The 27,912-nt window shown below is 46.7% G+C and overlaps 2 protein-coding genes across 10 annotated transcripts; one reads left to right on the top strand and one right to left on the bottom strand.

Annotated features, from left to right (window-relative positions):
* Positions 1-842: 842 nt before the first annotated feature.
* matr3l1.2 (matrin 3-like 1.2) lies at positions 843-11,240 on the top strand. 4 transcript variants are annotated; one of them, XM_069669417.1, is made up of 22 exons: positions 843-903; positions 1,892-2,867; positions 3,366-3,427; positions 3,508-3,546; positions 4,147-4,244; positions 4,391-4,437; positions 4,834-4,950; positions 5,031-5,156; positions 5,231-5,395; positions 6,114-6,238; positions 6,321-6,693; positions 6,771-6,959; positions 7,063-7,147; positions 7,247-7,263; positions 7,448-7,570; positions 7,731-7,859; positions 8,242-8,370; positions 8,511-8,641; positions 8,816-9,095; positions 9,226-9,379; positions 9,850-9,965; positions 10,995-11,240. In XM_069669417.1, exons 2-22 carry the CDS (start codon positions 2,085-2,087, stop codon positions 11,055-11,057), a joined length of 3,351 nt encoding a protein of 1,116 aa, XP_069525518.1. In that variant the 5' UTR covers positions 843-903; positions 1,892-2,084; the 3' UTR covers positions 11,058-11,240. The 4 variants fall into 4 exon arrangements, with proteins under 4 accessions (XP_069525518.1, XP_069525520.1, XP_069525519.1 ...); XM_069669418.1 differs by lacking the exon at positions 843-903 and adding an exon at positions 928-1,754; XM_069669419.1 differs by lacking the exon at positions 843-903 and having other exon boundaries at positions 927-2,867; positions 9,253-9,379.
* On the bottom strand, positions 11,241-27,298 carry LOC138597877 (uro-adherence factor A-like). Of its 6 annotated transcripts, none has more exons than XM_069669415.1 (24): positions 27,143-27,298; positions 23,293-24,482; positions 23,054-23,115; positions 21,872-21,910; positions 21,691-21,767; positions 21,571-21,605; positions 21,373-21,495; positions 20,678-20,803; positions 18,786-18,902; positions 18,249-18,373; positions 17,731-18,156; positions 17,210-17,640; positions 16,185-16,269; positions 15,911-16,074; positions 15,645-15,821; positions 15,378-15,547; positions 14,729-14,807; positions 14,577-14,602; positions 14,363-14,494; positions 13,576-13,706; positions 12,807-13,482; positions 12,015-12,117; positions 11,639-11,760; positions 11,241-11,537 (listed from the first exon to the last, which is right to left on the bottom strand). In XM_069669415.1, the coding sequence occupies exons 2-24, from the start codon at positions 24,451-24,453 to the stop codon at positions 11,505-11,507; spliced, it is 4,620 nt and encodes a 1,539-aa protein (XP_069525516.1). In that variant the 5' UTR covers positions 24,454-24,482; positions 27,143-27,298; the 3' UTR covers positions 11,241-11,504. The 6 variants fall into 6 exon arrangements, with proteins under 6 accessions (XP_069525516.1, XP_069525517.1, XP_069525514.1 ...); XM_069669416.1 differs by having other exon boundaries at positions 17,210-17,529; positions 17,647-18,156; XM_069669413.1 differs by having other exon boundaries at positions 11,241-11,404; positions 11,495-11,537; positions 17,210-18,156.
* Between the last annotated feature and the right edge of the window lie 614 nt (positions 27,299-27,912).

Raw genomic sequence — 27,912 nt, forward strand, 5'->3', positions numbered from 1 at the left:
ACTTCTGCTACAACGAAATATTAAATATTGCCAGAAAACGTAAAAATCATCAGATTTATAGGAGTGACAAAGATACTAAAATAAGGCCAAACTTGACAAATCATCTGTGTTCGGAAAAAATTGAGACACATTATAGCAAAGCTTTATTAAGGAAACAAATTATGCCTGTGACCAGACAACTCCTTTTCATCATGTTTTACCATATATTCTATCCATCGGTATACGCGACGGTCTTTAATCCCAAACCTGCTCTAAATAATGCCTCCAAAAAATCCATAACGTAACTATAAAGGCTATGTAATGGTACATAATGTTTTTTTATATATTAGTATTGTTTATCTTCTGTTAACTGTCTCCAGGAAAAGTACTGCTCACTGACTGTAGTGAAATACTGGGGGTCGGTTGTATAGGGAGCAGATGACAGGACAAGCAGAAGTATGTGTGCTACAGAAAAGTAAAGTGTTTTTTTTCTAATCATTGATTTTTTCCCCCTTGTGATATACTGATAACTTGAAATCTTCAGGTCTTTTTTTAAATAGATTTTAGATTCATATTATAGACTGTTTTTACCTGAACGTGATGTTGGAACTTTCGGATGCATCTTGAAGGCAGCACTGTAGTCAAGACACTAGAGAACAACGTCCTCGGAAATTCGCTCACTTTGCTCAATGATTGTCCGCACGAAGAAATTGTGTATTTAAAGGCAAACTGCGAACTATTGTGTTTCATACTTTACAATTATATTCATCCAGAACACGACGAGTAGAGAGCATTGAAACTCAAAACCTCTCATCCACATCTCGCTAATGAAAACCAAACATCGCGATACTTTAGTCAAATGTCCTGTGCTGATTGCGGTAGCAATTTCTGCTAGCGACCAGCTACGCAGCAGAAACAGCCAAGGTAAGAGTATTATTTTAATACATTTAATATTGGTGACTTCATTATTCATCAATTATTAACCGATAGCACGCCGCTTGTGTAAAAGTTGCACTATATACAAGTAGAGTTTTGACGTTAATCTCTAAGCGACGTGAGCATTAGTGTTAGCTTGTAGGAGCAGGCTTTCTTCACTGTAGGCGAATTACATTAGCAGTCGATATGCTAAAGTACAGCTAGCCTCGACTATTAAGCATGGTCTGTAACGTGCTTATTTATGGGATGTACTTGATAAGTCGCGAATGCATACATTCATTCATAAATGGTTCTTACAGAAAACTATATATAATTTTTTGTCTGAGTTTGGAAAATCTAAAGTCGCGGGTATCTTAGTGAGCTAGCACCGTTAGCATAGCTTAATCACGGCACAGGTCCCGTGTTTCTGCTGCCCTCCATATAAAACGTGTGGTTCATATTTACACATAACCGAGGCTGTTCACATGTTCACTTTCCAGATCGTGTGTCGTCGAGAATATACTCATTGTTAATCATTGTTTCTATGTAGAAATTACAAGTCAGGTTGTGTTTTGGTCCAGTTCTCTTCTTTTGTTGTAAGTGAACACACTTTTTATTCCTTCACGTTTGTACGGACTTGTATGTTCATATAGAGGCTCAATAAATTAACCTCATCTCTCAGTTCAGAAAAGTATCCGCAGGTTCTTTTTATAGAGGATGTTTCCGACACACTCCATCAGTTCATGTCCTCCCACCTTGTCTGAGGCGAATTCTGAACCTCCAGGGCCTCTTCTGTCTCCTGTTCTATTCTTCTTTAATTCCCTCTCATGTCCCAGTTATCACAGCTTACATCTGCTCAGGTGACTGTTAATGAATCACAGTCTTTTCCTTCCATTTGCTGCACACGCTGCTGTGGCTCAGTGCCTCTCCACTGTCTTCTGTTGTCTAAGTAGAGGCAGCGTTTGAAGAGTTTCTCTACCTCATTGTGTTTCAACAGAGAAAGACGTCCTCCAGAGAAGAGGAATTCACCTTCACTTCACCAAGTTTACTCTTTGCACAAGACATTAACTGACATTAACTTCCCCAATCCTTCAACAACAGACACTTTTTTTCTGCCTGCTTCGTTCTTATCTTGACTCGCCTGCACTGAAACAAACTGAGGCCAGAGAGCAGCTCCACTTTGTGACATCATGTCTCAGAAGTCGCAGTCAGACGGAGGTCAGAAACACTTCACTGTGGGTCGTGGGCTCCTGGCCGCCGCAGAGACCTTGAACTACAGCATGAATGATCAGCGATCCAGCCGGGAGATGGGGGGCATGGCCTCAAGTATGGGGGTGGGCGGCGCAGGCTTGGAGGGGCAGGATGGTGGCTCCCAGATGTCCCGGCGTGGCGGCGGAGGAAACCATCTTGGCAACACCATGAAGCTGTTTGCCAGTTTAGGGCTGTCGCCCTCTGACCTGGACGCTCTTGCTGAGATCCCTGAGGAGGACATCAGCGTGGAGACGCTACCGCAAATCCTCAGGCAGCTCAAGAGCCGCAAAGGAGGAGCCAGAGAGCGGCCGGGGGTGTCGTCCATGTCCTCAGAGGCCTTGTATGGAGGAGGAAGAGACAGCTGGGGCGACCTGCACATGGGGAGAATGGGTGGTCCTTCTCTGGGTCAGGGTTCGGCCCGGGCCCAGTCCTCTGCAGACTTTGGGTACAGTTCCCTGCAGGACGTGGCTCCCGGCCAGGGCTACAGCTTAAACTACGGCAGCAGCGGTGGGGCTGGGAGCAGGGAGAGGCCGTACTCGGAGCTTTCCCACCATGATTCCTACAGTGGGCTCGGCATGGGCCTACCATCATCTGACCCCATGTTTATGCAGAGGAGGATTGCCCCCCCCTCACACAGAAAAGTCCAAGACTACTTGGGAGTCACGCCCCCCGTATTCCCCCACGTGTGCTCTCTTTGTGACTTTGACGTGCGTTCCATCATGGTGAGTACCATCCAGCATCTCTCGGACTAACGTTAAAACTCTGTCAGACTTTCGATCTTGTGTCCACTTCAGTCAGCGACAGGTGGTAACCATCCCTCATGGTTCCAAAGACTGACTCCAGTTTAAATCACCTTACAGCATGTGTCTTGATTTTCTTACACCTGAGGATCTGCAGCAGTATACTGATACAGATTTTTGTCTCGTCAGACATCATCAAACTTTTCAAAGGTGTAGTGTACCTATAAAACTATCAGTTCTTGTCATTACCCCTCCCTCACGTCAGAATCCTCCAGCTAGCTTAAACATTGTTTTACACATTTCAGCCTGACACCAGAAAGAAGCCACAAATAAATGTGTAAAAACTGACCTCACACAGACATACTGCGATTAGGAATCAAGTTTTAGGCTGTGAAGCATTTCCATGAGAATCAGTGCAGCCCTGAAACGCAGCTCTGACGGAGAAACAGCCTGTCAGTGATTCTCTGTTTGGATCTGTAGGAGTGGAACCAACACATCGATGGACTTCGACATGCTGAAAAGAGACGGCTGCTGCTCGACATGTGAGTCACTCAGATACACGACGACACAGTTTGAACATCACAGCTGACTGAAGGTTAACGATGGTTGATGTTGTTTTCAGTTACCCCGAGTGGGACCCCGGTATGTCGTCAGGCAGAAGGTAAGATATCAGGCCTTCTCTGATAGAATGGAGCTCATTGAGGTTAATTGAGCTGCTTAAAGAGGAAGATGATTTTTTTAACCACAAACAGACGTCACTCTCTGCAGACACACCAGACTCCATTCATAAAAACACTGATTTAACCTCACAGGACACAGAGCTGCTGCTGCTCTGCTGCTGCCTCCACTGATGATTTGTTTGTGTTTTTATGTTCTGTACAAACATTAAGTTGGATCTCAACTAACCACTTAACACACTAAAGACACAATTACACAAACAAACTAACAGATCGATGCAGCAGCAGCTCTGTGTCCTGTGAGGTAAAATCAGTGTTTTTCTGAATGGAGTCTGGTGTGTGTGCAGAGAGCGATGTAACGTCTGTGTGTGGTTAAAACAATCATCTTCCTCTGTAACAAAAAGGTCTATCTCTGTAGGGATCCTTTCTGTCATGTTGTCACACACTTAGAAGAACAATCTGAGCCTGTCAGTCTCTCTGTTCAGTAACACAGCGGGGGGTTGTGATGTCCTTCATGTTGTTGCTTTGTTTTATACATTTAACCAGCTGTTTATGGACTGACTGAGCTTGTGTCTTTGTTTCAGTGTGGGTCTTTTGGAGACCCCCAACCTGTCCGCAGGGCTGCTGGGTCCCGCCCCCATGTCCTCAGCTCAGACAGCAGGAGGGATGTCTTCCAGCTGGGGTAAGACAGATGGATAATAATCCCCCGCAGGATGAAGCCACCTGAGCAGCATGTTGTTAGTTACAGTAACATATGCACTCATTCTGCAGCAGGATGTACAGAGGAAACGGGGTGTGGTGTTAACATTGAGTGTGTTTGTGTGTCAGGAGGAGGTCCTGGTCTGTCAGGAAAGAACCAGCCGGGACAGAATAAGGTCAGTGTGTGCTCGTCTGTCTCTGATCTCGTGCAGTCCGTACCACGTGACGTGTGGGCGGGCTCGTGTTTTTGCTCAGATCAGAAACTGATCTCAGATGAAACATGATCCCTGAACTTTACAACAGCTTCAAACTGCACTCAGATTTCCTGTTTGTGAACACGTGCCTGATCAATGACGCTGATTCTGATGCAAATATACCAAACTCCATTCTGTCAGTGCATCTTATGTGACGTTCAGTGTTCCGGCTCATTCGAACAGCGTACGTCAGGTGTGTGCGTTCAGCCACTGTTAACACACGTAGCTTCATGTGTTCGATCTCAGCGGCTCCTGAACCACTGAAGCAGCGGGTCAAACATCTCATGTGTAATAAAGTGAAGATTAATGTGTTCTCAGCTGAGGAGCAGGGTGGTGGTGGTGAAGTACGACAGGAAGCCTCTCAGCACCAAGACTCTGTTCGCCTTCACCGAGCCGTTCGGCGTCCTGAGGGAGCACCTGGTGCTGAAGAACAAGGTGAGCGTGACGTCTGAACACCATGAGCACAGCTGCTCCGTAAATCAGACTTCAGCTGAATCGCACTGTGTCTCTGTCAGGCCTTCTTTGAGATGAACAGTCACGAGGAGGCTCTGGACATGGTCAACTACTACGAGCAGCACCCGGCCACGCTGTACGGCAAACCGCTCACCTTCTACCTGTCCAAGAGGCTGCTGGTCATCGAGGTAACACCCACTCCTCTTCATTAAGACCACACATTACAATCAAAGTGATCCTGACGTCTGTGTTTGACCTTCAGAAAGACGACCGGGCGACAGACAGGCCTGTCAGAGAGGTCAAAGGTCACGGCAGCCAGGTGGTTTTCTTCTCCAACCTGCCGCGAGAGGAGGAGAAGAAGATGGAGCTGCTGACCATCGCTGCACGCTTCGGCATCGTGGAGAAACACCTCTTCTTAACGGACCAGGTGAACTGGAGATGTTAGACTCACGCTCTGCTGTCCAATCAAACTGCTCACCTGGATGTCTGAAGTGTAGTCTGAAACATCAGCTGCTCGGGTTCAGGAACATTAGAGCGTGTTTGTTCCTGCAGCAGCTCTCCCGGTGAACGTGCAGCAGCTCTCCCGGTGAGTGTGCAGCAGCTCTCCCGGTGAGTGTGCAGCAGCTCTCCCGGTGAGCCCGCAGCAGCTCTCCCGGTGAGCGTGCAGCAGCTCTCCCGGTGAGCGTGCAGCAGCTCTCCCGGTGAGCGTGCAGCAGCTCTCCCGGTGAGCCCGCAGCAGCTCTCCCGGTGAGCCCGCAGCAGCTCTCCCGGTGAGCGTGCAGCAGCTCTCCCGGTGAGCGTGCAGCAGCTCTCCCGGTGAGCCCGCAGCAGCTCTCCCGGTGAGCCCGCAGCAGCTCTCCCGGTGAGCGTGCAGCAGCTCTCCCGGTGAGCCCGCAGCAGCTCTCCCGGTGAGCCCGCAGCAGCTCTCCCGGTGAGCGTGCAGCAGCTCTCCCGGTGAGCCCGCAGCAGCTCTCCCGGTGAGCCCGCAGCAGCTCTCCCGGTGAGCCCGCAGCAGCTCTCCCGGTGAGCGTGCAGCAGCTCTCCTGTCAGTGAACACAGCTCCTGTGAACGAGCCCCGGACGCGTTGAAGCCGTTTCTTTTCTACATACTGATAACAGTGTTTGTCTCTGTCTCTGTGTGAGCAGGCGTTTGTCCAGCTGGGGACGCCCGAGGACGCAGAGATGCTGGTCAAATATTACAGCGTGAACCCGCTCACCATCAGAGGACGACCCATCCGCCTCAACATCTGCACCAAGTACAAGACGCTCAAGTGAGTCCACGCCTCCACACCTGCTCAGGAGCTCACACTCGCACTGTAAGACCTCCTCTAACTCTGGTCCTGTCTCTGTCAGTGTGAACAGGAGGCAGGGAGGTGCTGCAGGAGACGGTCGAGCTCAGAGGAACGGCAGAGCAAACACCTCCTCATTGTGCTCAGGAACTAGGACCTCCTCCAGCTCCCTCAGGACCTCCTCCAAGTCCTCCTCCAGCTCCAGGACCAGAGAGGAGAGGAAGAAGGAGGAGGAGGGGGAGAATAAACTGAAGCCTGAGGAGAAGCCTGCAGCAGAGGAGGAGGAGGAGGTGTCAGGGGTGATGGAGGGGGAGGAGGAAGGAGGGGAGGCGGGGGAGGAACAGGTAATGGATGGAGATGCTGAGTGGGAGGAGCCAGAGAGAGCAGAGTCTGTGGAGGAAACAGCGGAGGAGTCCAAGGAGGTCCAACAGGAGGAGGTGAGGAACTTTGTATGTCTCCTGTACGAGGAGGTGATCTCATCATTATGGTTATACATGAATGTGTTCATACACAGGGTCCTCATGCTGATAATGTCACTGATGACACACCTGGAGATGTGGGCGGGGCTGAAGGTGAGGTCGAGCAGGGGGCGGAGTCAGAGGGACAAACAGAACCAACAGAACCTGAAGAACAGGAGAACAAAGAGGAAGCGAACACAGAACCAGGAGAGAGCTCCGAGACGATGGAGGGACCTGCAGACGAGGTAACAAACATGGACGCTCTCAGAAACGTCTCCAGCTTTCATTTAGAGCCAACACAGAGCCGACCTGTGACCCTGAGGACGTGTGGACGTTCATGTTTTTCAGTTTGATCAGGACTTCCTGGAGAACATGGAGGACTTTGTGACGCTGGACGAGCTGGCAGAGGACGAGGACGAAGAGGAGTCCATCGGTACATAACTTAGTCCAGAACTCGACGTGTTCTCATAAACATAAATGTAATTGTGTGATCTGTGTGCAAACTCCTGTTTGTGTCTCTTTGTCTCTGCAGACAACACGAGGAGGGGGGTACGTACCTGCAGGCGGTCTGTCACATTTATCCGTCTTTCTGTCAGACTGCAGCTCCCAGCAGCCAGAAAAACCTATAAATACATGACAGACCAAAAACATCCTCAGCACAGAGTGACGGATACGCTCTTAGTTATCATCCATGTCTGCAGTGATGCTCAGATTCTTCTTCTGGTCCTGTCAGGGGATGAGGGTCGTCAACATCGTCGGCTTCAGGCGAGGGTACAAGTTCCTGGACGAGCTGCTGGGACTCGCTAAACCTTTTGGGAAGGTGGTCAAACACCTGGTGCTGGACTTGAGACCTGAGGTACACCTGACTGAACACTGCTCTGTAGTTTAGAATTACAGTTATATTTAGTGACTAATGTTCCCAGGCAGAGAAATGATGATTAAACACCAGGAGGAAACGGGTCTGAGCTCAGATCAGAACCTGTGAAATGAATGACTGTGTGTTCGTGCGTCTCCAGGCGTACCTTCAGTTTGCCATAGAAGAAGAAGCTCAAGCGATGGCCAAGTTTTACAAGAGTAACGTGACGGCGTCCGTTTGTGGACGACCGGTGAGGATCAGCCACTCCATGAGCTACCCGACCATCCAGGTGAGCGTCTCTGCTCCACTTCCTGTCAAGTCTTGGACAGGTGTATTTAAGTTTTACATATTTAAGGATCTAAATGACTCACAGGTAATAAAGTGTGTGAACGTCTCCAGTAGATGTGTTCATCCTGCAGCAGTGAAACAGGCTGTAATGGCTGCAACATAATCCTTGATGGGTCAAAGGTCGTCCACTAAAAGTTCTTGTTGTTTCCACTGACAGGCTCAGATTGTTCTTCTAAGTGTGTGACAACATGACAGAAAGGATCCCTACAGAGATAGACCTTTTTGTTACAGAGGAAGATGATTGTTTTAACCACACACAGACGTTACAGATGTTTCATGTACAGTTCTTATTTGACTTGAACTCTTCTCTCTGTGTTGTTCAGTGCGGCTCCAGTAAGGTGGTGTACATCGGTCAGATCCCCAACAGTAAATACTCGGACGACGCCGTCCTCAAGCTGGCCGAGCCGTTCGGGAAAGTCCGGAAGTATTTCCTGAACCGGATCAAGAGAGAGGTACAGAACCAGAAGCAGGACTGAGCGGAGGGAAGCCTCTTTACTGCTGCTGCTGCTCACATGCACAGTGTGTGTGTGTGTGTGTGTGTGTGCGTGTCAGAGGTTCACACTGGGTGTGTGTGTGTGTGTTCTGTTCTCAGTGTTTCATTGAGATGGAGAAAGCAGAGCAAGCAGAGAAAATGGCCGAAGACTGCAGAACAAACCCCCCTAAGTTCAACGGGAAACGTCTGATGGTGTACGTGAGCAGGAAGTACAGACAGCTCAAACACGGGTCAGTCTCTTCTTCTGTGGTAAACTGTAAACTGTGCAGAGTCCTGGCTTCATTTAAACTTTCATCTTTTACAAACCAAAATGTGAAACAGAAACATGTGGAGATGTACGTCGTCTCGGCTCCTTTATATTAATGGAACATCTCACTTCACTGAAACTGTTTGTGTTCGTTCAGACATCGATGTCCGAGCGCAGCCAAGAGGGAAAACAGCAGCTCGCCTTCGAAATCCTCCAAACATCCCGAAGAACCTCCAACCAAGAAGTCCAGGGAGGAGAAGAAACCAGAGGAGGAGAAACTGCCTGAGGAAGAGGAGAAGGAGGAGCAGAAGGAGGACCAGGAGGAGGAGAAGAGAGAGGAAGAGCTGCAGAGTTCTGATGGTGGTGAAAAGAGAGACGAGAACTCGGCAGAGAAGATTCCTGAAGTTTGTGATCCGAACCCAAAGATGGTCCAGGATGTGAGTCACAGATCAGTGCCTTCATAACATCACCGTCACACTGGACGAGTGAACATGAGCGTCTGAACCACATCCCATCATCCAACAGCTGACCACATATTTCACTCTGCAATAAAAATGTCATCCACAGAAACCGGCTGTGTGCTCCTCCCTGCAGCAGGAGGTGAAGCAGGAGGAGATACCGACCAATCAGAACGGACAGACGGAGGTACCCCCGCCGGCTCAATCTAAACCCAGCCTGGCGTCTCTGCCGCTGCCCCCCCACGACCCCGACACCCCCATCGGTGAGAAAACAGAACGATGACCCTGAGATTATTAAGATGGTTCTTTATTGATCCCCAGAGGGGAGATTCAGAATATTCATCATAAAACCAGAATGTTCTCTGAACTTTGATCTAATGACTCATTTATAGATTATTCCAGAAGTATGATTAATTTCTCCACTGGAGTTGCAATGACTCCTGACAGGAGTGTTTCTGCTTCAGTGGGGCGAGGACAGAAACAGCACACGGATCAAACCATCAGAAACCCGCTCACTTCCTGTACGACGCAGACATGACTTCAACCTGAGCTAACGCTAACGCCCACTTTAAATAGAGGATCGAGTTATTCTTTAAACAGTGCTGGACGTGTGTTTCAGTCCTCTGTGACTAATAAACTCTGTGTGTGTGTGTGTGTGTGTGTGTGTGTGTGTGTGTGTGTGTGTGTGTGTGTGTGTGTGTGTGTGTGTGTGTGTGTGTGTGTGTGTGTCCAGGTGTTGAACATGTGAAGATGGGTTATTACTGTCGCGTCTGCTTCCTGTTTTACTCAAATGAAGACATGGCCAAGAAGACGCACTGCAGCAGCCAGACGCACTACGACAAGCTGCAGGTGAGACAAAGCTCCGCCCACCCCTTACTGTACCTGACACAGCTCCGCCCACCCCTTACTGTACGAGACAGCTCCGCCCACGCCTTACTGTACCTGACACAGCTCCGCCCACGCCTTACTGTACCTGACAGCTCTAACCCACCCCTTACTGTACGAGACAGCTCTAACCCACACCTTACTGTACGAGACAGCTCTAACCCACACCTTACTGTACCTGACACAGCTCCGCCCACACCTTACTGTACCTGACACAGCTCTGCCCACACCTTACTGTACCTGACACAGCTCCGCCCACCCCTTACTGTACGAGACAGCTCTAACCCACACCTTACTGTACGAGACAGCTCTAACCCACACCTTACTGTACCTGACACAGCTCTAACCCACACCTTACTGTACCTGACACAGCTCCGCCCACACCTTACTGTACCTGACACAGCTCTAACCCACACCTTACTGTACGAGACAGCTCTAACCCACACCTTACTGTACCTGACACAGCTCTAACCCACACCTTACTGTACGAGACAGCTCTAACCCACACCTTACTGTACCTGACACAGAGCTCAGATGTGGAATTCCCGTTTTTTCTATCCAGGATCAGTTAATCCAGCTTCCCGTTGTCCTGGATTTTCAAAATAAAACTGGATCAGATCAACCTGATTTAGATACCATCTCCAAATCCAGATTACCAGAGCTCTAAATGGAACTTCATACTTTGTCCACTGGGGGCGCCACAGAATGAGAGCCACACAACTGCTTTAAATGAAATATTTGATGCTTTGGCCCAAACCTTTATTTATCTACATCGCTGTAGTGATACAGATGTTCAGTCTACTGACATGTAGCTCCTGAAGTCCAGCCGGACGTTTGGATTAGAGGTAATCCTGCTCTAAAGTTTGAACACAAACTGGAGTCATGATCCAGATAAAAAACAGAACTGGATGACCTGGAAGTTTGCCGTGTCCAAACTGGTTCCGTTCAGTCTGATGATGTGACAAATTAAACTTTTGTTTTTGGCTGTTTCAGAAATATCTGGAGAAGGAACAAACCAAAGCAGAGAAGAAGAAAGGGAAGAAGGCGACGGCGTGAAAAACACTAAACCTGATTTTATCCTGCGAGGACCGAGAGGAAGTTTGTTTGTGTGTTTAATAATTCAGAGCTGTTCACTTCCTGTTTGTGTTACAATTTAACTCTGTCCATCCTCTGAATGTGAACAACTGTTTATGTTGATGCATCGTTGTGATTTTTTATGAATAAAAACAGAAAACTGGCTCATAGTGAAAACATTTTTAACAGTAAAAATCAAACAACTTTACAGTTCATAACTTACATGTGTTTCATCTGATTATTAGATCAACAGGAAGTGTGACTTAAAGAAACTACTGTGACGTCAGTTTAAACGCCGACTCTGCTTCAGGTCAAATGCTGAATGTTTCCTGGAACAATGAAATGAAACCAAAGATTTGATCAGAGTTCTACGTTCAATTCAAACAGTTTCACAGTTCAGTCACATGACATCGGGTCACCTTCAGACGTTCAGCTCGCCCACGGATCTTTCCCCGTCTTCTCCTGCAGAGAAACGTTTGAGAAGAAGAAGCTGCAGATTTACAAACAGTTGTTTTTGTTGAAGCAGAATAAACGCGCTGTGAGGTCTAAACGGGATCACAGACCTGGTACTTCCTGTAGTGCTCCGGGCTGCTGCAGTGCGTCTGTTTGGCTTCGTCCTCGTCAGCGTAGATCAGCTGACACAGGTTACAGAAATAACCAACGACCGGCCGCACAAACTCTGTGCCTGAAACACAAGAGGGGACAGTGAACGCACCGCTTCAGTTAGAAACAAACCAGTGGATAAAATGACGTCCACAGCTCGAACACGTAACGCAGACACAATGCAGTATGTGAGAAGTACCACGACCGACTTTAAACTCGGCCAATACTAAATCTTAAATATTCTACACTAAATATTTGACTATATTTTTACATCAGTATTAATTTAGTGACGTTCTTTGTTTCGTCTCTCTGTGATGAGAGAGGCTTGATTCTTACCGACGGGTTTGGGGGGTTTCTGCAGCTGTGCAGCGCCCCCTGCTGGTCCTGATTGTTCCTGCACTTTGACCTCAGAGTCCCTCAGCTGATCAGCTGCAGGTTTCTAAAAAACAGACCAAAGATCATTAGTGACAGACACAAACTGAAACAACATAAACATGAGGCGCTGACCTGTTATCGGAGGTGGTGCTCAGACTGCAAGCTCTTCTAAAGGACTCAGAAAGGCTGCTGCTGAGCGTTTTCAGTTCAACTCGGAGCTTTTTGTACATTTCATTTTTATTCTGCAGTTTAATCTTTCTCCTTATCTCTTTTAATGTTTCCTCTTTTCATATCGTCCTGTTGTTTCTAACCGGTCTCGTGTAAAACACTTAAGTGTTGCTCAAAGGTGATGTGCTAATAAAGTAACCATGTCACAATCAGGTAGGAACTGCAAGAGTTCAGAGTTTAAACCTCCTGGACCGTGTCGTCGTGTGTTCGGGTGGAAACACCAGTGTTTGCTCCCTGATCAGATCTCAGTCAGTTTTATACGTTTTCTGCCGTGTCGACACGCGCTACTTCAAACATGTCCAAGCACGCTATCCTCTCCTCTTTCATCAGGGCTGTTCTCTTCTTTCAGAGTATTTTCTGCAGCGTAGGTAATCATGTGATCTGTCTTCTCAGATGTGAGTACGGACAGACTATTTCTAAAACGCTGCTAATAATCAATCATCAAACGGGTTCAAACCTTCCTGATCAGACTCCTGACCTACGTTTCAAGGAACAGTGAGACCTGCTGCAGGTCTTTGCTTGTACCTGTTCAGTTGGTGGCTTTGGAGGATCTCCAGTAGAGTCTGGTTGATCTGGACTCGATGAATCCTTCTTTCCTGGTTCAGACGTCTCCTCCTCCGGTCCTCCCTCCTCTTGGACCTCCATCTTTTCTTCTTCTGGAGCTTCAGCAGCTTCTGGCTCCTGTAGGGTCTGAGTCTCATCACCCTCCGACCCGCTCTTCTTTTCTCTCTTTTCAGGCACCGAGTCGTTCTCATGAGTCCCTTTTCTTTTTAAAGCCTTTTCTGGACTCGTTTCAGACGACGGCTCCTTTTCTGCAGTCTGTTTACAATCTGAATCCTTCTCAGCCGACTTCTTCTCCTCGTCCGTCCGTTTACATTCTGGATCTTTGACTGAAGACTTCTTGTCAGCTGACTCTTTCTCTGGAGTGGCTCTGGAGATCTTCTCTGGTGCTTTTTTGGCCACTGGTTCTTTTTCTGATGACTTCTTATTGGCTGTTTTTGACTCCTTTTCTTCTGTCTTTTTGGACTCTTTCTCTGGAGTCTTATTTGAGGACTGCTTCCTCCTTCCTTCCTCGGACTTCCTGCTTGACGTGCCCCTGTCCGAGTTCTTGGATTTGCTCAGTCTCTCGCTCCTCCTGCTGCTTTGACTCCTGCTCTCGCTGTTCTCCTCGTCCAAGTCCTGTACTGACTCGACCGTCCACCTATGGAGACAGAGATTCACAGAGGCTCAGGGTAAACCAGTATGTGAATCTGACATGTAAACAGATAAAGAGGAGAGAGTTTGAGACTCTGACCCGCTGGTGAGTCTTCTGTAATTGCTGGAGATCTGTACGTGGATCCTCCAGCCCTTGATGAAGAGCTGTCGGGCGTTCAGCCCATCGAGCGCCCTCTGAGCCTCAGCAGACGTCGACATTTCGATGAAACCCTGAAACACACAAACACTCCAGATGAAGAGACGTCAAACTGCTGACACGATCAGCTGTGTCAAACACAAGCCAACAGGTGCGCAGAGACATACCACTGTTAGAGAACAGGTAACAGCAGGTAACAGCAGGTAACAGCAGGTAACAGCAGGTAACAGCAGGTAACAGCAGGTAACAGCAGGTAACCGCAGGCAACCGCAGGCAACCGCAGGTAACCGCAGGTAACCGCAGGCTACCGCAGGTAACCGCAGGTAACCGCAGGTTACAGCAGGTTACAGCAGGTAACCGCAGGTAACCGCAGGCAACCGCAGGCAACCGCAGGCAACAGCAGGTTACAGCAGGCAACCGCAGGTAACCGCAGGCTACAGCAGGCTACAGCAGGCTACCGCAGCTAACAGCAGGTAACCGCAGGTAACCGCAGGTAACCGCAGGTTACAGCAGGCTACAGCAGGCTACAGCAGGCTACAGCAGGTTACCGCAGGTTACAGGTGACAGCAGGTTACAGGTGACAGCAGGTTACAGGTAACAGCAGGTTACAGGTGACAAAAGGTCACAGGTAACAGCAGGTTACAGGTAACAGCAGGTAACAGCAGATTACAGGTGACAGAAGGTACAGAGCAGAGTTAGAAGAAGTGAAAGGTGAGGAATTGTATCTCACCGTTTGGCGTCCAGGGATCCTGAAGAAGCGCACGGCTGTGCCGAAGCCTCTCACCAGGCGGAGGAACTCTGCGTCAGTGAAGGAACTCAGCGGAACGTTCTTGAAGTAAAGAACTCGACGAGACGACGACGACTGAAAACAAAGACAGAAAATGAACACGATGTCTGAGAAACAGACTCGGACTGTTTCATTGATACAAACATTTCCTCCTTACTCCGGATTCATCTCCCACTTCTTCATCTGCAACAGACCAAAAGGTTCAAATTACAGCAAGGAAGACCACACTGAAGGATCCACTGACTACATGTCAACAGATTTAATTAAACGAATCATTTCATGCAGATGAAACAGTAATTTCATATTTACCCTGGTTATCAGTCTCCTCCTCCCCCAGCTCATCCAGAGTGATGCAGCTGTCCAGGTCTACGGGGAAATCTGGTTCCTGCTGACAGAGCACAGAGCACAGGAGACTGACTGGTCAGACTGGTGTCTGATGTTATTGATCATCTGATCAGTGATTAACAGTTTGGAGTGGGCGTGTCCAATCCTCAGAATCTACAGTTTGATTAAAGCATTATTTTCAGCACATCATTAGAGCCAAACTAATGTCCCACTGTATCTCTTGATAAGATGCGACGAGCCTGTGCTTTCACTTCAGTGTATTAAACATGTCTGTAAATAAAGCAGTTTTCCAGATGGGAAGTTTACATGTGTGAATTCTGCAGCCAAAAGACACCTGAACTCAAGAAACAACATTATTACCATTAAATAACAAACCTTTATTTAACCAGGTGAGTGTGACTCAGGTCACAGGATCAGTTTATGAGGGAGCCCTGAAGCTAGCAGAATACAGTCTCACAAAACAACAGACGAACACACACAAACACAGGTTATACAGTACAGATAGCCCTCATGTAGCCACGAAGCTAACGCTAGCTAGCAGCAGAGGAGAGGTCTTCTGAATGTGTGCTCTGACAGGCTGAAAACGGTTTTAATAAGTGAGCTGTGTCTCCACCTCGTCCTCCTCCAGCTGAGTCTCTGTCGTCTCCTCAGCTTCTCGGTTCGATTCTTCCTCCTGCTCCTCTACAGGCTTCTCCTCCTCTAAAGGATTCTCTTTTTCCTCCTTATTCTCCACTTCCTGCTCCTCCTGATGGTCGACCTCCTCGTCCTTCACCTCCTTTTTATCTGAAACAGAAAGACATCAGGAGACATTATTAAAAGTCTATGTATTTTAATGGTTAATGTTTTTCCTTTACACAAACAGCTCCGTGTTTATGTCTACCTTCTTCAGGTGAGTCTGTTCTCTCTGCAGGACACTCGTCTTTCTGAGCAGTTTCCTCCTCCTCTACTTTCTCCGCCTCTCCCTCCTTTTGCTCTAAAAGTTTCTCCTTTTCCTTTGTATTCTCCATTTCCTGCTCCTCCTGATGATCGCCCTCTTCCTCCTTCACCTCCTTTTTACCTGAAACAGATTTGTAATGAACTCTCCTGATGTCTATTTCCATGGTTAATGTTTTTCCTTTACACAAACAGCTCCGTGTTTATGTCTACCTTCTTCAGGTGAGTCTGTTCTCTCTGCAGGACACTCGTCCTTGTCAGCCGTTTCTTCCTCCTCTTCCTCTACATCAGCATCTTCCACCTCTTCATCGTGTAGATTCTCTCCATCCTCTCCGATCACCTCCATCCCCTCGATGTCGCTCTCGCCTGCAGACGACCTGCATGGTAACAGTCACATTTTAAAACACAAGCTTTCAGTCCTCCTGCAGCTTCTGTTTGCTGCTGAATTTCATCTGACGTTAGTGTAAATATCAGAAAGGAAACTCACGCTGCTTCCTCCTCGGGCTGTTCTGTGTCTTCAGCTTCAGGTGGGTCTGTGACTGGCTCTGGGTCAGGTCTGCACTCTGTGGTGACTGTGGAGAGACGATGAAAAACACTTTTTAATGAAGGCTCAGATCAAGAAGAGGAAAATACAACCAGGCCACAGGTAGAACTTAATCTAAACAACGAGTTCCACGAGCTGTAAATGATCATTAGCTTGATGGTCAACAAGGTTTCATCTTGTTCCAAGACGATCTCCACAAAGCTCTTAAGGGAAAGTAGGACTTCTTGTACCCTCCATGACTGACCGTCGAAACGTCATCAGGCTCACGAGTGAAAAACGTCCTGCTCTCTGAAATGGGATAAAACTCACTTCCTGTCTTTGATCTGAGCAGGGAATCAAAGGTCGGAAAACCCAACCATTTGTTTATCAGATTCACAAAACTAATTGTTTTGTTTGAGATGAAAAGAATGAATTACACACAGAGGAGAAGAGCTCTTCTGTGACAGGAGAAACTGGAACCTTAACGGGGACAGATTTCAGTTCTCAAATATTCTAAGGTGAGTAACGTTCCTTTTCAACTTGTAGACATATTTTAATGTTTCACAGCCTCTCCTTCCTCCTGACACCATTCAAAGGTCAGGCCTTGGCCACGATTGGCTGACAGTATTTAGAGTGACCGCATAGCCCCTCCCCCACGTGTGCGATCCCATGTGGGGGAGGGGCCGTATTGCACTGTCACTCCAAAGTATTAGTAACACAAGCTTGTGCGAGAAGGCAGCCTGAGGTGAGTGACGGTGAATGACGATTGGTCGATTTTAACCAAGGCGAGGTTCTACTTAGAAACCTGCAGCTGTTCTGAACGGCCCGTTTCAGAGGCGAGCTTGTTAAACATGTCATTCTGGAAAAACAGGGAACAACAAACGGCCGAACATGTGAGAGACATGAAGAGAGGACCCCCTTACAGACACAGAATCATTGTACTGATGGAATCTGAGCAGCTGGTGTCCCCTCGTGTCCCGTGTTCTTACCAGGCGTCTCTGTTCTCGCTGGTACCACAGACTTCTCTCCAGACCTGGACCCGGACCTCTTGTCTCTGCTGGGCTTTTCTTCAGATTCCTCTCTGGACTCAGACTTTGTCTCTTTATTAGACTTTTCTTTGGACTTAGACCTGGTTCTGGTTCTCCCATTTCTGGTGGATTTATCTCTGGACCTGGACCTGGACTTGGACCTGGTCCTGGTTGTTTTCCCTTTAGTGGACTTTTCTCTGGACCTGGACCTGGACTTGGACTTAGACCTGGACCTGCTTGTTTTCCCTTTAGTGGACTTTTCTCTGGACCTGGACCTGGACCTGGACCTGGACTTAGACCTGGTTCTGGTTCTCCCATTTCTGGTGGATTTATCTCTGGACCTGGACTTGGACCTGGTCCTGGTTGTTTTTTTCCCTTTAGTGGACTTTTCTCTGGACCTGGACCTGGACCTGGACCTGGACTTGGACCTGGATCTGCTTGTTTTCTCTTTAGTGGACTTTTCTCTGGACCTGGACCTGGACCTGGACCTGGACTTGGACCTGGTCCTGCTTGTTTTCTCTTTAGTGGACTTTTCTCTGGACCTGGACTTGGACCTGGACCTGGTCCTGCTTGTTTTCTCTTTAGTGGACTTTTCTCTGGACCTGGACTTGGACCTGGTCCTGCTTGTTTTCTCTTTAGTGGACTTTTCTCTGGACCTGGACTTGGACCTGGTCCTGCTTGTTTTCTCTTTAGTGGACTTTTCTCTGGACCTGGACTTGGACCTGGACCTGGTCCTGCTTGTTTTCTCTTTAGTGGACTTTTCTCTGGACCTGGTTCTGGTCTTCCTCTCTTCTCGGTCTCTGCTGCCCCTCCTCTTGCTCTCTGTCTTCTTGTCTTCTTTCTCTGGGCTTGAAGTCTTCATGCTCTTGGTAGAAACCTCTTCGTACCTCTTGGCTGATGCGACCCGCCTGAAGGAGAGAAAGGAGGAATGTTACAATGGATCAATAATCTATGGATCACAATAAGCTGATTGATCGCCCACCAGGTCGGTAACACTCACATGAGGCTCTTGTATTCTCCAGAGAAGGAAACTTTGACGAGGTCGTCGTTGATCCTCAGATTGTTGGAGGAGTAATAATCTACCAGCTTCTGAGCTTCAGTCGTATCTTTCATCTCTACAAACGCCTGAAAACAACATCAGCATCAGCGTCAGCGTCAGCGTCAGCGTGGTACATCTACTGCTACAAAAACACCAAGCTCGTACTGCCTTCAACAAAGAACGAAGGACTCGTCTGACGGACTCAGATTGTTTATCTCTGTCTGAAACTTCTATGAGTTCTTTTAGCACACTCACAGAGGCAGCAGAGCAGCAGCTCCTGTGTCCTGTGAGCTTAAATCCCTGTTTTTATGAATGGAGTCTGGTGTGTGTGCAGAGAGCGATGTAACGTCTGTGTGTGGTTAAAACAATCATCTTCCTCTGTAACAAAAAGGTCTATCTCTGTAGGGATCCTTTCTGTCATGTTGTCACACACTTAGAATAACAATCTGAGCCTGTCAGTGGAAACAACAAGAACTTTAACAGTTTGGTGTGTCTCACCCTAGAGGGCAGGAACAGGGTGTAGAGCGGCGAGCCGAAGCGTTTGACGATGCTGATCAGATCTGATTGCCCGTTCTCTCCTGATGGAGCCGGAGTGAAACTCACCACCTGAGAACTCTGTGAGGAGACACAACATAAAACAGTTAATATGCTTCAACAGGTATCTCCTGCAGACGGCAGCATGCTCGGTGGACATAGGTCTCATTACGAGAATTATATTATAAGAAAATAGTCCAAATGGTGACATGTCCATGATGTTCATCTAGTAAAATATGTTCATGTGATGTTAAAGAAAACACTAGCTGTGTAACTGATCATGTTCTCCTCTGAGCAACCAAAGTATCTGAAGCAACTACAACTAACTTTCTTTTGGTGTTGATTTTGGCGCCCCCTGTGGACAAAAGCAATACGAATACTGTCGCAAAGATCTTAGCGTGTTCGTCTGATATGAAAGAAAGTGAAAGAAAAGGCTACACCACAGAGAGGACTACGTTTTTAACTCAGCTGTTTGCAGGATGCACAGCGATGAGGGGATGTATTCATCTGTCAGATGAAATCCTGTCATGTGGTGGAGGGAAACAGATTCAGTGCTGTAACCCAAATTCTGCTGTTAAAGCTACATAAACATTCCCTGTAATGTTGTGTCTCCATAATAATCAGACAATATTTACACGTAGCTTGTTGTCACTGCCATAATATATTTAACGTTACAAACCAGTTCACATACCTGCCTAAGAGGGACAACACTGCATCGGTTTCGAACCCCTTCAAATCCTCTAATTCTTCCTTTGATGAATGACCGAAAAAATGAACAAAAGTGACCTTTCGCCTGCTCTATCAGCCAATCCTCCGCTCTTTACCTCTTGTCTCGCCCTGCCCAGTGTGTGTTTGTAGTCATTGACGGAGAAAACTTTCTCTCTGCTTCCCTGTAACTGACTAACAGAACTCACAGGGAAACTTTGCAGAGGAAAACACAACATAGAACATAAAGTGCTGCTGTGTCCGAATCCGACCCAGAGACATCAGTGACAGGCTCTGAAGACATAACCAATCTCAGTCTAACAGAAGCGTCAGTATTAAACTGTGACTCGTTTAGTATCAGGCTTCAGACATGTAGACCTTTTATAGTGCAGGCAGATCACAGAGCAAACAGCTCACAGGCAGGGTGATGAATATGTACACTCTCAGCCAATCACATCGTTAGTCTCATGACCTACTGTATATGAACAGGTTAATGTAGAATCTGACTTAAATGTAGAATGTGTGGGTGTGGGACAAAGTGCTCTGGTTTCCATCTGTAGTAGAATTATTGTCCACTAGTAAGTCAGCAGTGTTTACATGTAGAAAACATGGAGAGGACGTCTGCGGAGGGGACACACACGGCTGTGATGCAATCTCTAAACCCATCAGCGACGATCGGACGACAACTTTTTCTTCATCTTTATTAACAGACGTGTGATTATAAGTCCTCTCAACACCAGCTCAGTGCCTGCGTCTGCCCTGGCTGCGTGTGCTTTATAGATTATCTAAAGAACCGTTGTCTACGCCCCCATGAAATGTCTGTCACTCCCAGGATCTGTACTGTCTTTAGAGGACAGCTGATTGCGTCTAGGACTGCTGGTCTCATAGCTCTGAAACAGCTGAGCCGGTCACAGTGAAGGTGATGTTGAAGAGCAGCACGATGAGAACACAGACATACACTGTGCAGCCAGAAGCAGGCTGTGTGAAGAAAGACCTGATAGAGAGGAACGTGACGCATCACACAAACAAATACAAGATGGACCAGTCTGATGTGTGCACAGGTAAAGAGTGTGTGTCCTCTGACTTTAGGTGGCTGCAGGGGTTGACTGACTGTTGGTTCATTGTGAGCTGCAGATTGGATGAATATTTACCTGGAGGAAGTTGAAGGTGTGCGAGATCCTGAACTCCATCTGCTCTCCGTTCACAGTTGGAGGATAGTTGGCGTGAAACTTCACCAAGTCCTTCGCCTGATCCACGGAGCCCAGCTCCACAAACGCCTGCAGGATTAACAACACATGTAATCTACACTGGAGTCCTGCTTCACAGGCAGTATGTGTCATAGGATCACTGTGTTTATTTGCTTTGGTTTAACACAAGCTGGGAAAACTTCCTCTTCTAGATGAGTTTGAAATGTCTGTGTTCAAAACATCCTCCGAGTTTTCACTCAAATGCTAAAGAATGAAAGAGAGGCGTCCTAAAAACAATATAACTTCTATCTTACAGAGTAGCTGCACGCGTGTGTTCTGAGCTGTAATCTAAATGATATTGCTGTACTGTGATGAAACAAATCAATGCTGCTGTTTACATTCATCATTCTAACCAAATTTATAAAAATCTGCATTTCATGTGTTGGAAATGTCTCAACGCACCATCTACTGTTCTAAATCAGCCCTGGGCCTCGCCAGCCGATGGTGACGTAGAGGCGACTGACTGGGACAAAATGACATCATGAAATGTATAAAAAAAAAGAATGTTAACGCCTGTCAATCAGAGACTGTGCTCCATCTCTCTTCAGAATCAGAATCTGGAGCCCGTCTGTCGTGTGTGATGAACCATGTGGACTCACTAAAGAGGGAAACATGAGGATCTTGACGACCTTCCCGAACGGTTCGGCCAGTTTCCTCAGATACGTCTCATCCACAGAATGAGCCGGAAAGTTCACACACACCACTTTACTCTTGTCTGAAATCTGACGGAAAACAAACACACACATTTATTTTCTCAGAGTTCATACAGGAGAAGATACAAATAACTGAATATTTACCTTCTTTTGAGCTTTTTTATTTGGCTGTGTCGCTTCTGTTGGACACACAAAACATCAGATGTTAGTGCAGTAACACGCAGGATCATACAAAGCCCATATACACCAATAAGGTGACTTTACTTGAGCTCTGATTGGCTGTCCCGGGCTTCTCGCCAGGTTTCCCTTCATCCTTCCACCTCTCTGATTGGTTGTCGGCCCTTGAATGGCAGGACAGATTTCATGTATCTATGAACATCTTCATTTTAAATTCATTTATTATAATAACATTAAAATTGTGGTTGTGGTAAAGTGTGACACTGACCTGCCGACTGTCTCCAAACGACAGTCCCAGTTGGGAAACCTGCAGAAGAATCGTGACGGATTCATGAAAACCAGAACAACCGATGACCAAGAAATACAATTTCAACATGAATTAAATTAATCCCAAAAACTTAATGTAAAGTTGCAGCCCTGATCTGAACTTTGCCTTCCAAAAACTGTACAGAAATTCACATTTGCCAATATGTCATACATTTTTAAAAACGATATAATATCCTTTTCACCATCACTTTTCAGGCCATGGTTTGGCACCATCAAAGAACCTCCATAGCTGGAATATAAATCGTACCTAACTGTTCCAGGTCGTACGGGATCAGAAGTAGTTCTTTATGGTCTCATCTGATCACATTAACCAGCAAGTGTTTCTACAAGGTGTGAACATGCAACACGAATAACAAGTTCACCTAGCGTTGGTGACTGAAGCACTGAGTTGGGCCTTTCCCCCGGCACCGACTTCGTTTGTGATCATAATCGGACAAGAGGGCAGACGCCCACTGGTACGCCTGCTTGACAGACTGCAGTGAAAGCAGCCGAGATTTACACGTTTAATCTTCTGTGAAGCGTACCCTGCTTTACCACCATCTTCAACCATACTCTTTTGCTTATCTGGTTTCTGGTTGAGGTGCAAGCAGGATGATTAAATCATTCCAGATGTCTCTAACGAACTTTCCAGCTCTTCCTGGTGGATCGTGTTGGTTCCCCAGACCAGATGAGATATATAAGCCCTCGTAATCTTTATCCATCCCTGTGTGAGGCCTTTCAGAGGCACGAGGCCCCGCACATTTTTTCTGTGAAAAAAGCATGTGCAGGTTTTAACCCTGCCCGTCAACGAATTGGAATCGAGAATCGTTAAGAACTGGAATTGATAAGCGGAATCGGAATCATCCATCCATCCATCCATCCATTATCTATACCGCTTATCCTGTTCTGGGTGGCGGGGGGGCTGGAGCCTATCCCAGCTGTCATTGGGCAAAAGGCGGGGTACACCCTGGACTGGTCGCAAGTCAATCACAGGGCTGAATCAGAATCAGAATCGTTCAAATCATGACGATACCCAACCCTGGATTTTAATATGTTTGTGTTGTTTTGCTGTGACAATAAATACCTATTCTATCCTCATGAAGTGTTTCAAAGGGGTTCTATGGAATAACCAGTTTAGACTTACCTCTGCAGCAGGCTGAGCTGTCCGTCTGCATGGTGAGGTCCGTTTATGTGCTTCAGCCACACCTAAAACACAAAAACAAGCATGAATCAAGCCGTCACTCTCGAACTTTTTCAACCTGGCAGCTGCTAATCCCATCATCCCTCTGCAGCAGGAAGTCTAATACTCTACCAACCCTGCCAATCATCAACCCATCAGACTCAAGAACAAGAGGGAGGTTCCAGGAGGACACGTGTACTTACCTTCTCTGACATCACAGTGATAGCACACAGAGAACATGAGTGCGGGTATGTTGGCGGTGTTGTCCCGTGGAAGTCCTGAGCTTCTTGCTTGGAGGGCATTGAGGTGGCAGGCCAACTGCAGCTCCTGGTGGAGGAAGTCTCAGACTCGCTGCGCCCCCAGCGAGTTTTTAGAAGACTCTCTTCTGGCAGAGGAGCTGACCTGTAATCAGCTGATCCTGGCTGAGCGAAACGGGAAGGTCGAGTCGTTTTGTCTCTACCTGCAGAGCTGAAAGAGAGCTGATCCTGAGAGGAAAGTGGACCAGCATCTCTGCTAGTCTTACCAAACTCAGGGCCTTGTCTGTGATGGTACTCCTGAGTAGGAACAGGAACGGCATCTCTGCCTGTCTTACCAAACTCAGGGGGTCCTTGTCTGTGGTGGTAGTCCTGAGAGGAACCACGGCCGTCACCTCTACCTGGCTTTACAAACTCAGGGGTTCCTGATTTGTGGTGGTAGTCCTGAGAAGAAACTGGACCGGAGTCTCTGCATGTGTTACCATACTCAGGGAGTCCTAGTCTGGGGTTGAAGTCCACCATGTAGCTGGAGGATGTTGATGAAGATGATGATGGTGGTGGTGGATTTGCTCTGACAGAGCTGAAGGTAATGGGATTCCCCCAACGGTCCAGCTCGGGAAGAGGACTGGGTTCGACTTGGTCCATCGTATACTGGAGTATCTGGCTGCGGGGATGGTCCCAGTCACTGGTGGAGGGATTGACCGAGGGTCGACGGGTGGAGCTGGAGGTATAAGAGGAGGAGGAGGAGGAAGATGGAGCACTGGATGGATAATGCCTCATGGTCCCTTTCTTTCCTTTGATTTGTTGGAGGACCTGAGGCAGGGACTCTACGGTGAGGATGTCCTCAGGCATCTCAGCAAGCAGAGCCAGGTCGCTGGGCTCCAGACCACAGCTGTTGAGGATGTTGAGAGCACCGTCCTGCGACCACTGAGCTACTCTAGAGGATGACGATGAAGACGATGGGTAGGATGAGGAGAAAGACTCCTGAGGCGGCCGGTAAAATTCATGGTCTGCTGAGGTGTGACGGCGGTCTGAAGAGCTGTAAGGTCCAGGATCGGATCTGACATTGGAGTCAAGCGGCTGTCTTCTGTACGGGTAGTTGTGAGACATGATGGGAGGAGAAACGCTCAGAGCGTTTTCTGCAGACAGAAGGTGTCAGGGAAGACAGGAGATGTGAAATCAGGTTGAGGATGTTTCATCCTGAGAAAATAATTCAGCTGAGATCATGAAAACACAGGAAAACAAACCGCTCACGCTCAACGTGAAAAACAAGTTCCATGTTTGTGAAATGGAGGTTGTTCTTTGGACTGTTGTAACAAACTTTGGTAAGGTGTTAAGTGAAGTTGATATTCCAGAGCCCACTTGATATAGAATTTAGAATATTTCACTCTCACAGATACACTACCTGGCCAAAAAAAAAAGCTGTACACTCTAATATTTCGTTGAAACGCCTTTGGCTTTGAATACGGCACGCATTCGCTGTGGCATCGTTTTGATAATCTTCTGCAATGTCACAACATTTATTTTTGTCAAGATCGCCAACATCTTGTATTGATGATGGGAGAGTCGGGCCACTGCTTAAAGTCTTCCCCAGCACATCCCACAGATGTTCAGTGGGGTGAAGGTCCGGACTCTGTGGTGGCCACTCCGTGTGTGGAAACGATGTCTCATGTTCCCAGAACCACTCTTTCACAGTCTGAGCCCGATGAATCGTGTCATTGCCATCTTGGAATCTTCTCGTGCCATCAGGAAAAAAAAATCCATTGATGGAAAAACCTGGTCATTCAGGTAGTCAGCCAAGTTTTTGGGCACATGATGTAACTGAACCTCGACCTGACCAACTGAAGCAACCCTAGATCATAACACTGCCCCCACGGGCGTGTACGGCAGGCGCTAGGCATGATGGTTGCGTCATTTCATCCGCCTCTTTTCTTACCTGATGCGCCCATCACTCTTGAACAGGGTCAATCTGGACTCATCAGACGACATGACCTTTTCCCATCCCTTCCCAATCTTTATGCTCCCGAGCAAACTGAAGCCTTTTCTTCTGATTAGCCTCACTGATGAGGTTTTCTTAAGGCTACACGACTGTTTCGTCCCATTCCCTTGAGTGTGGAAATGCTCTTACCTTCACTCTTAAACATGGCCGTGAGTTCTACTGCTGATCTTTTACGGTTTGATTTCAGCAAACGTTTAAGTGATCTCTGTTCACGATCACTCAAGATTTTTTTCCGACCACATTTCTTCCTCGATGATGGTTTCAGGTTTCAATAATGCGTTGGACAGTACCCGGTCTTAGTTTCAGCTTCTCCTCAGTTGTTTTCTTTGCTTGATGCAGGAGAACAATTTCACCCTCTGAGACAGAGTCTCATCTTCTCCACGACCACAGGATCTGTCTTCTGACATGGTTGTTTAAGAATTGAGAAGCTACTCACCGCATCAGTTAGGGTTAAAGAACTTGTTGCCAGTTGAAACATATTAATCACCGCAGTAGTCATCCAGTGGAAGGCTCGTACATATTAACTTAGTTAAATCCAGGTGGTGACTTTTTTTGGCCAGGCAGTGTATATTGGTATCTGCTTACATGTAATCCGACAAAGACGTAATGTAATCTTTTTTTACAGAAATAATATATTTATAGAAACATATTCAAAATAATGCAGAAAACAAGAAAAAAGAAATAGTTTCATTGCAGAGTTTCACACCATATTTTACAATCCCGTCAGCCCACATGTAGCAGAGCGTAACAGCTGAGCAGATGCTTAGGACTAGGACTCGAACCACAAAGAACAGATTATTCATTCACCAGCCTCCAAGATGGGGTTGGCATATGACCTACATCTGACAGTAGTTAGTGACTCTGTCAAGCTAATTGGAACACTTTTGCTCAGTTGACACCAAACTGCTTCACGTCATCTTCAGACTGTCCTCAAACAATCCAGGCAGACTTGTGAATAATCGAAAAAAGGAGCCCACAATGCAAAAACTCAAAATCTCTCATTAAATGTCAAAACTTTTGAATTGAATCCTCACCACTGCAGTCAAAGAAAAGGGGCATCTATATACAACCACCGCCATCTCTAAGTAGTTTAGATAAAACACATACGTTCTCAGTTTTTTTTCTTTATGAGTGATTACTTGCGGTTTGAATTCTGCCTTTAATGCATTGTTAGCATGTATAACAACACTGGTGAGTACCTAACTCAAAGTGTAAAACCACCTCTGTGTCTAGCATCCCTGTGTGCAGCATTATCAGCATGTCAGCATTATCACAACATGACGCTGGTAGACAAGATTGTAGGTTCAAGACCTGCATTACCCAAAATGACTTCAATGTCAGGCGTGTGCTGCTTGAATTAGAGTCAAATGATAAACTGATAAACTGGGGCTGAAAAGCTCCGCTCTAAAAGGCAGGCCCCGACTCACTGCTGCTCAGCAGCTGTGATTGCCGTTTGTCATTCAGGAGGGGACACTGCATGTACAAAATAACCTACAACAAGACGTTTACTGCTGTGTACCACCAACACACAACCTCTAAACGTTTCTCTAGGCAAACACAGACACAGTTAGCCAGTAAGCTAATGACGATGAGTCGCGTGGAATGAAATTAGTCAGCATTACACAAAATGTTTATCAGAGAAGTTAATTATCAGATAAAGACAGCATTTACTGCGATGATACTGTTTAACTGTAATGTGAATGATAATGTTTGACGGCTAAATTTAACGTTAAAATTCTGCTAACGACGTTAGCTTACCGCTCAACAACAGTTAGCTGACAGCTAACAAATGGGGCTTACCTCAAATCAAACAAGAAACTTTGTCAACTTAATGACACCGACGCTTTACAGAGACGGAAAATAAAAGTCAGCGAGTGAAACTTAGTGTATTTAGAATAAAAAAAGCAACATTTCAAGCTGTTTCTGACGAGCTAACAGAGAAGCAGTCCTTCTGCTTCTTCTTCTTCTACTTTAGCCATGGTTGGTAAACAAAGATGGCGCCTAACTGCCACCTGCTGGTGTGTACTTATTTATTTTCTATTTACTTGCCATTAGCAAGGTCCAATGTAGTATAGTGTCTCCTCCTCCGTAATCTTCCTGGGGGTCCACACATCAAAATAGACAAGTATTATTATTATTATTGAATCGAAGGCAAAATGAACAAATATAAATAAATAAATAAAGGCTCAGAAAGGGGTTCAATATCAAGTCTCTTCGCTGAATGTTTGTCATTCTTTTCTTTTCCTTTATGTGCATGGTGATGAATAAAGTTTAATTCAATTGAAATGTATTAACTAAACTATTTACATATTTGAATACATACTTATATTGTTGTTATTAGAGAGTCTGCGACTTCTTTTAAATCACTTCTTAACACTCATTTTTACAGACTTGCTTTTATGTGATGTTTACCTTTTTAAATGCATTTTATGGTCTTTCATTGCTTTTATTTTTATTTAATTATTTCATTTATTTTTCTCTTAATTTGCATTGCTTATTGCTCGACATGCTTCTGTTCCTGTTTTGTCACTTTGTCTTCTTTTGAACACCCTCGGTTTGGCCTCATTGTT

The sequence above is a fragment of the Semicossyphus pulcher genome, unplaced genomic scaffold (genome assembly GCF_022749685.1).
Source record: "Semicossyphus pulcher isolate SPU_LCO1_2020_fin unplaced genomic scaffold, fSemPul1.0.p SCAF_2, whole genome shotgun sequence".
Taxonomy (NCBI): Eukaryota; Metazoa; Chordata; class Actinopteri; order Labriformes; family Labridae; genus Semicossyphus; species Semicossyphus pulcher.

What these genes read in the sequence shown, in the direction of transcription:
- LOC138597877 (XM_069669413.1), bottom strand. Translation starts at nt 24,453, where the DNA reads ATGTCTCACAACTACCCGTACAGAAGACAGCCGCTTGACTCCAATGTC. An exon ending in GGAGAATACAAGAGCCTCAT is followed by an intron (nt 18,157 to 18,248) that starts GTGAGTGTTACC and finishes TCTCTCCTTCAG; the next exon opens with GCGGGTCGCATCAGCCAAGA. An exon ending in CAGCCCGAGGAGGAAGCAGC is followed by an intron (nt 16,075 to 16,184) that starts GTGAGTTTCCTT and finishes GTTACCATGCAG; the next exon opens with GTCGTCTGCAGGCGAGAGCG.
- matr3l1.2 (XM_069669417.1), top strand. Translation starts at nt 2,085, where the DNA reads ATGTCTCAGAAGTCGCAGTCAGACGGAGGTCAGAAACACTTCACTGTG. An exon ending in TGGAGGGACCTGCAGACGAG is followed by an intron (nt 6,960 to 7,062) that starts GTAACAAACATG and finishes CATGTTTTTCAG; the next exon opens with TTTGATCAGGACTTCCTGGA. An exon ending in TACAGACAGCTCAAACACGG is followed by an intron (nt 8,642 to 8,815) that starts GTCAGTCTCTTC and finishes GTGTTCGTTCAG; the next exon opens with ACATCGATGTCCGAGCGCAG.